This window comes from Chiloscyllium plagiosum, unplaced genomic scaffold (genome assembly GCF_037043375.1).
Source record: "Chiloscyllium plagiosum isolate Xiang-an unplaced genomic scaffold, Cpla_swu_hap1 HiC_scaffold_4, whole genome shotgun sequence".
Taxonomy (NCBI): domain Eukaryota; kingdom Metazoa; phylum Chordata; class Chondrichthyes; order Orectolobiformes; family Hemiscylliidae; genus Chiloscyllium; species Chiloscyllium plagiosum.
Window position 1 is genome coordinate 125,316,850 of NW_028270142.1, and position 12,282 is coordinate 125,329,131.

Genomic DNA, 12,282 nt, shown 5'->3' on the forward strand with positions numbered 1-12,282 from the left:
CACTTGTTTATGGAATGACTAAAAACAATGAGTCTGAAGTATTTTCTCTCTCCACAGATGTTGCCTGTGCAGTGGAATATTTCCAACACTTTCTGTTATTGTAACTTGGCACTTGTATGCCAGGCTTCAATTTTCTGCATACCTGATTTCTGCATCCTTTGAATGAAATCCTGAATTCCCACACCTTTTCACTCTCATGGCTTCACATCCTCCTTCCCTGGCCTAACATTGGAGCCTCACGGCAAACAATAAGTTTTCTGAAATCTGTTGCAGTATGACTCAAATCAATCACATTTTATATCGATAGTCACATGCTTAATTAGTCTCAATACTTGATATCAGCGTTTTGTGTGCTAACATGGGTGCAAAGCTTGATTTGCAGAGCACATTGTTATGTTAAATTGCTACTTCTGTTATTGAGAAGGATCTGATTTCAAATTTAGTGAAGCCATATCATTGCTTTTATGTAATATTTTGTTTTATTATCAACCAAGTCTTGAGATAGATCCCAGTTCTCCTTTAATAAGAGAATTCTTAAGGAAATTACCATATAGTTTGTTGTCCTTATGCTTGTTATCTAAAACCTCAATCACGTTTTACAAATAACAACATTTAACAAATTGCTCAGTCATTTTATTAAGATTCTGATACCTGAAATGTTTAGATCTTAATGCATTCACCTTGTAACTGGGTCTCTTTAATGTCTACTCTATTTCACTCGGCTTGTCGGCAGGTCTGTAGAACTGGGAGAAAGTAAGAACTGCAGATGTTGGAGATCAGAATCGAGAGTGTGGTACTGGAAAAGCACAGCAGGTCAGGCAGCATCCGAGGAGCAGGAGAATCGATGTTTCAAGCAACAGCCCTTCATCAGCAATGAAGTTTGTGAGCCGAGGGGTATGGAACGATAAATGGGAGGGGGTGGGGCTGGGGGAAAGGTAACTGAGAGTGTGATTGGTAGAAGAAGGTTGGGGTAATGATGATAGGTCAGAGAGCAGGGTGAAGTGGATCAGTGAGAAGGGAGATGGACAGGTAGGACAGGTCATGAGGGCGATGCCCAATTGGAATGTTGGATCTGGGATAAGATGGGGGGAGGGGAAGTGAGGAAACTGGTGAAACCCACATTGATGCCGTGTGGTAGGAGGGCCCTGAGTAGGAAGATGAGGCATTCTTCCTCCAGGCATCAGGTTGGTATGGTGTGGCAATGGAGGAGGCCCAGGATCTGCATGTCCTTGGCGGAGTGGGAGGGGGTGTTGAAATGTTCAGCCATGGGGCAGGGGGGGTTGATTGGTGCGGATGTCTCAAATATGTTCTCTGAACGCTCTGCGAGTAGGTGTCCGGTCTCCCCAATATAGAGGAGCAACGGATACATTAAATAACGTGTGGAAGTGCAGGTAAAACTCTGATGGATATGGAAGGCTCCTTTGGGACCTTGGACAGAGGTGAGGGTGCAGGTTTTGCAATTCCTGCGGTTACAGGGGAAGATGGGTTGGTGGGGAGTGTGGACCTGACAAAGGAGTTTCAGAGGGAATAGTCTTGATGGAAAGCGGATAGGAGTCTGGAGAGAAATATATCTCTGGTGGTGGGGTCTGTTTGTAGGTGTCGGAAATGAGGGATGACGGGATGTATATGGAGGTGGGTGGTGCAGAAGGTGAGGATTGGTGATTCTGTCCTTGTTGCGGTTGGAGGGGTGAGGTTCGAGGGCAGAGGTGTGGGAAGTGGATGAGATGTGTTGGAGGGTATCATCAACCACGTGGGAGGGGAAATTGTGGTCTTTGAACAAGGAGGCCATCTGGTATGTTCTGTAGTGGAACTGGTGCTCCTGGGAGAAGATGCAGTGGAGATGGAGGAATTGAGAGTAAGGGATAGAGTTTTTACAGGAGGCAGGGAAGAGGTATGGTCCAGGTAGCTGTGGAAGTCATAGAACATAGAAGAATACAGCGCAGTACAGGCCCTTTGGCCCTCGATGTTGCGCCGATCCAAGCCCACCTAACCTACACTAGCCCACTATCCTCCATATGCCTATCCAATGCCCGCTTAAATGCCCATAAAGAGGGAGAGTCCACCACTGCTACTGGCAGGGCATTCCATGAACTCACGACTCACTGAGTAAAGAACCTACCCCTAACATCTGTCCTATACCTATCACCCCTTAATTTAAAGCTATGCCCCCTCGTAACAGCTGACTCCATACGTGGAAAAAGGTTCTCACGGTCAACCCTATCTAAACCCCTAATCATCTTGTACACCTCTATCAAGTCACCCCTAAACCTTCTTTTCTCCAATGAAAACAACCCCAAGTGCCTCAGCCTTTCCTCATACGATCTTCCTACCATACCAGGCAACATCCTGGTAAACCTCCTCTGCACCCGTTCCAGTGCCTCCACATCCTTCCTATAGTATGGCGACCAAAACTGCACACAATACTCCAGGTGCGGCCGCACCAGAGTCTTATACAACTGCAACATGATCTCAGGACTCCGGAACTCAATTCCTCTACCAATAAAAGCCAGTATGCCATATGCCTACTTCACCGCACTATTTACCTGGGTGGCAACTTTCAAAGATCTGTGTACATGGACACCAAGATCTCTCTGCTCATCCACACTACCAAGTATCCGACCATTAGCCCAGTACCCCATCTTTTTGTTACTCTTACCAAAGTGAATCATCTCACACTTAGCTACATTGAACTCCATTTGCCACCTTTCTGGCCAGTTCTGCAGCTTATCTATATCCCGCTGTAACCTGCCACATCCTTCCTCACTGTCAACAACTCCTCTGACTTTCGTATCATCTGCAAACTTGCTTACCCAACTTTCTAGCCCCTCCTCCAGGTTATTTATAAAAATGACAAACAGAAGTCGTGGGTTGTAGAAGATGTCTGTGTTGAGTCGTTCACCATTGATGGAGATGGAGAGATCCAGGAAGGGTAGGGAGGTGTCTGAGATGGTCCAGGTGAATTTAAGGTTGGAGTGGAATGTGTTGGTGAAGTTGATGAGCTGTTCAACCTCCTCATGGGAGCATGAGGTGACGCCGATACGGTTATCAATGTAACAAAGGAAAAGGTGGGAAGTCTGTAGAATAGCGATTGTTTCATACCCATGTTCATAATTAGAACTATAACATGCCTTTGAAAATGAATTTGTGTTCTACCTTTTAATAAGTACATAATTTGAATTTTGAATATAAATCTTTTGGACAATTGTTCAAATTATGTCCCACATTCGCTAATAGTATATTTCTCACAACCTTTTAACATTCGGTTGCTGAAACTAATATGTTTTTAATATGCTGATTTGATATATCTGTACCAATTAGCCCAGGTTGCAATCAATAGGACTTATGCTTATTCTGTGATTACTCCCTTGTGCAGTAGAGTTTCTTCCTTTTCTATATTCTTTGTTCCAAAATAGATCTCAACATTTGCTTTCTTTACCTCCCTTTCTGAGTTTGATTCTTTCGGAAATGGGTATTGGGTGGCATTGGGTAGGCTACACACGTTCTTGGACTCTTAATTGTGATTGCCAGTGATAGTCTTTTCGAGTCAAATATCATAGAGTGAGCCATTTGGTCCATCATTCCTGAGCTGGCTCTCTGAAAGAGACATCAAATTTGTTCCACACTCCACGTCTTACCTACAGTCCCATAATTTTTTGTTTTGTTTTCTGTCTTATTTTCAGGCATGTATGCAATTGCCTCATGGACATGACTATTCAATTTACTTCTACCAGACTTACATATGACTTACATATTCCAAGTTATGAATTGTTTTTAATACCTGTGACAGATTGATTTCATAGTCTAATTCTCTTTTTATTTTGTTGCAACTTTTGTTCTCATCCCTTCTGTCCAAAATGTTTGTCTGGGATGTTTCCTTTGAAAATCCTGATCCTCCTTTTCAAGTCCTTCTATCGTGTTGCTCCATATCACCTCAGAAAACTATTCGAACCCCATGTCTCAACACATACATTCCTTCCTCTGTCTCTACTCCAATACCAATAAAACAGATGATCTGGTCAACATCACATTGCTATTTGTAGGCCTTTGCTCTTTGGAAGTTGGTTCTAAAGCAGCAGGAATACACTGGGTTTTTGAAAGGTGCAATAGAAATTCAAGTTCTTGTTTAGATCTTGAGAAAAATTGCAACATCAAATTTGTTGGTCTGTGTGGTGAAATGATCAGAATAAGCCATATCATCCAGGGATTTATGGATTGTTGAGGGATCATTTGGAAGATAAATGAACAGCATTTTTATCGTTTGTTTCATAACATTGTATTAAAGGGTTTTGAGATGTTTCATAACGTGAAAGGTAATGTATGAACATAAGTTGTTGTTTCCAATTTACAATGGAAGAATGTCTTGACATATTGGAGTTGTCCTAAAACCTTTCTTCCCTTGACCCCTCCGTCTCCACTTTAAACAATTTCTTTGAAATTGACCCCTTCAGCTACATTGTCAATCACACTTCATTACTCCCACTTCCTAGTCAGTCTGCAGTATCTTCTAATAGTCTTTTTGAAGTATGCACTTTATGAAAAACACCAAAATTATTTTCATATCGTAATAATGCCAGACTTATCCTAAAAAAAGCATGTATGCTTTGACATTTGCAGAGAGAAAAATATACAATAATTATTCACTTAACCTAATAGAAAGAAACCGTGACAACTATCTTTGTTAACGTGATGAAAAAATACATTGTTCTCTTTGTTATGATATTCATCATCAAACATATTGTTATTGTAACAATTGATTTAATTTAATATGTTTCTATTGAAAAAGGATCTCAATGTTATCGTGAAACATTCTAATCAGAGATATACTTTTCATTTATATTGAAGTCTAGCTATTATCAGTGCAGCTATTATCCATTTATAGCATTGGTTTTGAATAAGAAATTACACAAATCCTGTGTTCCATGTTTCAGATCACGGAGACACAATCTTTCCAATCACATTGTATCACATCAACTATCTCTGAGTATTGCAAGCCTCTTGATTAAACAGTAGTCACCCTAGATTCAGCCTTACTATTGTTCATTGAGTTTAGTGAATTAACATGTTATTTTAGTTCTCAAAACCCACTAACTTTCTTGAAAGACAATGTCTGTCCAAAGTTCACCAAGAACTCTGCAAAGCCTCATTGAACTTCCTGAATTGTACTCTGATACATTTGTCCATTTAATTTAGAGTAATCCAAAATATCACCTGAATTGACACTTTCAAGTCTGAGAGACATGATGCAGATACGCAGTGAGACAGCAAGATCCAGTTTTATTAGCATCTGCGGTGTAGTAAACCCAATTGCAATTTCAGCCTAAATTGTTTTTAAAAATTCCTGTTCACTTTGCTATGAACACTTTAAAAGGTTTGACCACAATGTTTAACAGTGCTAGTATCTTTTGAACCCTGTCATTTGGGCTTCTTCTCATATCTACAAGTTGGGTGCTAGTATTTTCAAATGTCTTCCAAATAGTTTTATCATTAGTCCCTCGCTATTAGAGCTATTCCAGATTGATGTTCACAGATAGGCAAGTGACTGATGCTGCAGGCAGACTCTGCCTCTAGCTCTCATATGGTCCAGTATATGAGAAGCATTCAATTTAGTTGAACTTAGCCATGATACATATTAACAACTTTAATGTAGAAAAGCAAGCATTCCAAGCTTGGCAAATTTCTGTTTCCCTCCTTGTCCTCATGTCTTCTATTTAGGCTCCCAGGAAGACAACTTTCAGCATTTTCCAGACATTTTCTCCTGAAGGTACTGAGGATGGTAGGGCTGTCTTATGAAGAGAGGGTGATTCAACTGGGCCTGTATTAATTCACCTTTAGAAGGTTGCGAGAGGACAGGATTGTAATTTATAGAATTCTAATGGGCTAGTAGACTGAATATTGGGAAGATTTTTCCATGGAGAAAGTGAGGACTGCAGATGCTGGAGATCAGAGCTGAAAGTGTGTTGTTGGAAAAGCGCAGCAGGTCAGGCAGCATTCAAGGAGCAGGAGAATCGACGTTTTGGGCATGAGCCCTTCTTCAGGAATGAGAAAAGTGTGTCCAGCAGGCTAAGATAAAAGGTAGGGAGGAGGGACTTGGGGGAGGGGTGTTGGAAATGCGATAGGTGGAAGGAGGTTAAGGTGAGGGTAATAGGCCAGAGTGGGGGTGGGGGTGGAGAGGTCAGGAAGAAGATTGCAGGTTAGGAAGGTGGTGCTGAGTTTGAGAATTGGGACTGAGACAAGGTGGGTGGAGGGGAAATGAGGAAACTGGAGAAATCTGAGTTCATCCCTTGTGGTTGGAGGGTTCCTAGGCGGAAGATGAGGTGCTCTTCCTCCAGCCGTCGTGTTGCTATGGTCTGGCGATGGAGGAGTCCAAGGACCTGCATGTCCCTGGTGGAGTGGGAGGGGGAGTTGAAGTGTTGAGCCACGGGATGGTTGGGTTGGTTGGTCTGGGTGTCCCTGAGGTGTTCTCTGAAACGTTCCGCAAGTAGGCGGCCTGTCTCCCCAATATAGGGGAGGCCATATCGGGTGCAGCGGATGCAGTAAATGGTGTGTGTGGAGGTGCAGGTGCAGGTGGAAAGATTTTTCCATGACTGTGGAGTGTGAAACCAGTGGACATCAGCTCAGGATACAGGGTAGACCATTTAGGATTGAGATGAGGAAACATTTCTTCATTTGAAGTGTAGTATAACTACGGAATTCTTTGTCACAGAAGGCTGTGGAGGCCCAAGTCCCTGAATATATTCAAGAAAGTTGTTTTTTTTTATTTTAATGGCATCAAAGGGAGAAAGAGGGAATATGACATTGAGATTGAGGATAGGTCATGATGGTATTGATTGATGGAGAAGGCTCAAAGGGCTGAATGGCCTACTTCTGTTCCAGATTTCTGTGTTTAACTGCCTTCTACAATTCATCAAACAGAAGTGCAGATAGGCAATTGCAACTTTGCAGTGACAATTTTGCTTCCACTGATTGAACTGTTATGTGATCAGGAGCTTAACATGAGGCCTATGAGTTGAAATAATACTCAAATGATCATAAAAACGTCATAGGGTTCGACACTTAATCACCACCTGCTCATCAACTCTTGCCTGTTGCTTTGTAAACATTCTCCCTGTATTGGCGTGAGTTTCCTCCGGGTGCTCCGGTTTCCTCCCACAGTCCAAAGATGTGCAGGTCAGGTGAATTGGCCATACTAAATTGTCCGTAGTGTTAGGTGAAGGGGTAAATGTAGGGGTATGGGTGGGTTGCGCTTCGGTGGGTCGGTGTGGACTTGTTGGGCCGAAGGGCTTGTTTCCACACTGTAAGTAATCTAATCTAATCTAATCTAAAAACAGCATTAGTTTAACATTGAAGATATTTTTCTTATCAAAATGTATTTTTGTAAATCATTTAAATTTAGAAAAATAAGCCATGTTTCTAGATTTTATACCCAGACTGTTCAGGCCTTCTGTAGTTGATTAAAGTTTAAAGATAAATGTTAGAATTAAAATGCTTCCCTTTATTAAATTGACAAATTTTGTTTAGGATTCGTATGTCACCTGATCTTTCAGACTGCACACTGATTTAATGCTTTTCTTCAATCTGTCCACAGGCAGACATGCTTGATGTGAATCAGATTATCAAGGATCTAGCATTACTGGTACATGAACAGGGTGAAAACATTGGTGAGTATTAGTTACATTTTAAACATGATAAAAACAATGACTGCAGATGCTGGAAACCAGATTCTGGATTAGTGGTGCTGGAAGAGCACAGCAGTTCAGGCAGCATCCAAGGAGCTTCGAAATTGACGTTTCGGGCAAAAGCCCTTCATCAGGAATAAAGGCAGTGAGCCTGAAGCGTGGAGAGATAAGCGAGAGGAGGGTGGGGGTGGGGAGAAAGTAGCATAGAGTACAATGGGTGAATGGGGGAGGGGATGAAGGTGATAGGTCAGGGAGGAGAGGGTGGAATGGACAGGTGGAAAAGGAGATAGGCAGGTAGGAAAAGTCCGGACAAGTCATGGGGCCAGTGCTGAGCTGGAAGTTTGGAACTAGGGTGAGGTGGGGGAAGGGAAAATGAGGAAACTATTGAAGTCCACATTGATGCCCTGGGGTTGAAGTGTTCCAAGGCGGAAGATGAGGCATTCTTCCTCCAGGCGTCTGGTGGTGAGGGAGCGGCGGTGAAGGAGGCCAAGCACCTCCATGTCCTCGGCAGAGTGGGAAGGGGAGTTGAAATGTTGGGCCATGGGGCGGTGTGGTTGGTTGGTGCGGGTGTCCCGGAGATGTTCCCTAAAGCGCTCTGCTAGGAAGTGCCCAGTCTCCCCAATGTAGAGGAGACCGCATCGGGAGCAACGGATACAATACGGCGGAGGTGGAGGAATTGGGAATACGGGATGGCATCCACATCTGCTCCCAGGAGGACCAGTTCCACCACAGAACACACCAGATGGCCTCCTTCTTTAGAGATCACAATTTCACCTTCCACCCTACCAACCTTTGCATAAACCAAATCATCCACCGACATTTCCGCCACCTCCAAACAGACCCCACCACCAGGAATATATTTCCCTCCCCACCCCTTTCCACCTTCTGCAAAGACCGTTCTCTCCGTGACTACCTGGTCAGGTCCACGCGCCCCTACAACCCACCCTCCCATCCTGGCACTTTCCCCTGCCACTGCAGGAACTGTAAAACCTGCGCCCACACCTCCTCCCTCACCTCTATCCAAGGCACGAAAGGAGCCTTCCCCATCCATCAAAGTTTTACTTGCAACCCCACTAATATCATTTATTGTATCCGTTGCTCCCGATGCGATCTCCTCTACATTGGGGAGACTGGGCGATTCATGGCAGAGCCCTTTAGGGAACATCTCCAGGACACCCGCACCAACCAACCACACCGCCCCGTGGCCCAACATTTCAACTCCCCCTCCCACTCTGCCGAGGACATGGAGGTCCTGGGCCTCCTTCACCGCCGCTCCCTCACCACCAGACGCCTGGAGGAAGAACGGCTCATTTTCCGCCTCGGAACACTTCAGCCCCAGGGCATTAATGTGGACTTCAACAGTTTCCTCATTTCCCCTTCCCCCACCTCACCCTAGTTCCAAACTTCCAGCTCAGCACTGTCCCCATGACTTGTCCTACCTGCCTATCTCCTTTTCCACCTATCCACTCCACCCTCTCCTCCCTGACCTATCACCTTCATCCCCTCCCCCACTCACCCATTGTACTCTATGCTACTTTCTCCCCACCTCTACCCTCCTCTAGCTTATCTCTCCACGCTTCAGGCTCACTGCCTTTATTCCTGATGAAGGGCTTTTGCCCGAAACGTCGCTTTCGAAGCTCCTTGGATGCTACATTTTAAACAAGACTATTGCTGTTTCTTTCTCCCCATATATAGTTGTATTTTTGTATATTCTGTTCATTTCAGTGTACATAGCAGCAAACAGCTCACCCCAACTTTACAACATACTGATAGGTCTTCAGACATAAAATTGCACAACATTCAATGAGCTCCTTCACGACTACATTGGCTCCTTAAAATTCAACAGCTTTTCCCACAAATCTGCAATCTTTTCTTATGGTCAAGAAAATATATTCCTGGTCAGAGCAGCTTGATGCATAATACCCTCTTTTCATCTCCCAAAGGGTTCTTTCACCAATCACTTTGAAAATTTCGCAAAGGAAAATATGTGGCTTTACCACAGGTTTTGTATCTGGACCACTCATCTGTTGTATGTTTGCCTGATTTTCACCCCATTGAATTCCACATAGGTTGGAAAGTCTGTTCCATCAGATTATCAGGCAGCTGCCAAAGATGAAAATGACTTCATGTTGTCTTACATCCTCACTAACATTATGGCTGTACTATTATCATAAATCATCATCGATTCGAGAAAAAGAGCAATCAACATCTTACAGCAACTAGAGAAGGCTGTTGTCCACATATTGTGGAATCATTAAATTAAAACAAAAATCTAATATATACAGTTGGAGGAGAATTGTATTTCAGTCTGCAGTAAAATAAGTTCTGTTTCTGGATCATATTTCCTGTTTGTTTACCTCTAATATAATTTCTTAGCAGTCAACTCCTTCATTACCCATCTCTCCCTTGACAATGAGATTAAAACATTAAACATGTAAAGTTGGGCACTTACAGCAATACCCAAAGGTGTATTGATTTTCTTGATTTTAATACATTACGTTTTACAGCTAAATCACATCAATAAGATCAACTTTAAAACAAAGATGAATATTATCGATCAGACTGTGGAAGAACAAAAAAGACAGGCTCCAAAACGTATCAACATGGCAGATCAAGTATTTTTCTCCTGATATCAAACTAGATTAATAGATTTTTGTCAGCAAAGGCTATCAATTCTTTGGGCAAGATGAAAAAGCTCTGATTAAATGGTGGGACAAGCATGAGGTACTGAATTGATGTTGAAATGTTCACTTTCAACTTGAAGTAACACCAAAGACACAAGGTTAACAGCATATGCTGTCCTTGAGCGATTAACTTTTAGTTGAATGGACAAGATAAGGAGCAACCAGTTACTGTTGTTCATCTCAAGTTTAAAGGAAAGTAGAGTGCTAATCACAAAGCTGACTAATGGTGATTAATTGCACATTCGCATCAAATTATGGTTTTTAGTTATTAAAAGCATTTACATTTCAATACATTTATTTGCATGATTATTTTATGGAATGCAAAATTGCTTCAGTTCAGCATAAATGACATGTTGGGATGCCATTAGCCATGTGATAATTTCTTCAACTGTTTCCACATTTTCTGACTCATTATTGAGAACACTCTCCATTTCCAAAGCTCTGCTACATCACAGAGAGTATTGAATCTGAGCCGAGCAACACAATTGAAAGAACATGGCCGGAGCACCTATTTTTCCAATTCTTAACGTATTGAGCAGGATAAAGAGAGGGGGTGGCTAATGAAATTAGATCTTTAGAAATATAGAATTGTTGTCATCACAAATGGAAGGAACACTAGACCTTTCCATTTAAGGGAAATTGACATTGGTTGAGATACTCTGAGGTTGGGTATAGCGTGTGGGTTGACTGCTCAAAAGAGCATCACGTACTCCCCTAAAAAGAATGCATTTTGGAGATATCATGGAAAAAAAAACTCAACTCATGCTTTCATATTTGAGTTGGAAACATATTTGGCTGGGAATGGGTAATTGGAATAAAGGATGGGGGGGTGGGGGGGGGTCGAGCTGGTTGCACCATTGATGATCACAATAATCACTGACGGAGTGGCCTGCATGCATTTCTGATAGGTTTTACCATTCCCTAGCAAATGATCTCCACTAAATGTCTGCTGTCTGCTTTGTTTATTTTTCTTATGATCTTAAATATATGGGACTTTGACATATTTAGGTGTGGCGATGGATAATTGAATACGTCTCTCTGGTGTTTGTTTGTTTGTGGAGCATGCGGAACACTCCGAGTTCCAGTCCTACTTAGCAGCATCCCCCTCAATACTCACAACTCCTCCCATCCATCAGTGATGAAATTGCTGCTGCTTCTTGCTCTCATCCTGAATTGGAAAAATTAGTTCATTTTGCTTCCAAATTATATCCTTTTCTCATCTTCGCCTGGTCCACCTCTGACTCTTCCCTCCCTTGAAATCTTTATTTATATTTCTGGGATATGTTGTCTGAGACTATCCTCCACAAACCAACCAACTTCCACAGTTACCTCAATTTCACTTCCTCACGCCCTGCTTCCTGCAAGGATTCTCTTTCATTTTTCCAATTTCTCTGACTTCATCGCACTTAGAACGATGATGTGAACCCAAGCAGGCTGCCTCTGACATGACCGCCTTTCTCCTTAGCTTAAGGTTCCCCCACAATGCAGTTGACTGGGCCCTCAGCTGTGTCCGACCTATTTCCAGCCCTTATCCTATTCCTCCATTCCAGAATAACTTAGTGTTTCCCTTGTCCTCATTTTTCACCCCATTAGTCTTTGCATTTAAAGGATCACATTTTACCATTTCCAACACCTTCAGCAGGATGTCACAACTAAAGACATCTTCTCTTCCCTCCACTGTCAGCATTCCACAGTCTATTTCCATCATGATAGTCTCCATCACTCCTCATACTTCCTCATATCCATATGTCATCTTCCCATGGAATTGGAGAAGGTGTAACACTTGTCCATACACCATCTCCCTCTTCATTGTCCCAGTTTCCAAACACACCTTCCCGAAGAAGCAGTGTTTTACTTTTATTACTTGTCCATCGTGTCTTCTGCATTCACTGCTGAAAAAAAGTCTCCTTTGTATTGGTAAG

At 42.7% G+C, this 12,282-nt stretch overlaps 1 protein-coding gene across 5 annotated transcripts in view; it reads left to right on the plus strand.

Moving 5' to 3' along the window:
* Positions 1-12,282, plus strand: part of tsnare1 (T-SNARE Domain Containing 1) — a 912,841-nt gene that overhangs the window by 571,593 nt on the left and 328,966 nt on the right. For all 5 annotated transcript variants that reach the window (XR_015757044.1, XR_015757042.1, XR_015757043.1 and 2 more), the window contains one exon: positions 7,586-7,658. Coding sequence is in view for 2 of the 5 variants with exons in the window: in XM_087986629.1 (XP_087842755.1) it covers positions 7,586-7,658 (73 nt within the window). In the remaining 3 variants the exon portion in view is untranslated. The remainder of the gene's footprint in view (positions 1-7,585; positions 7,659-12,282) is intronic.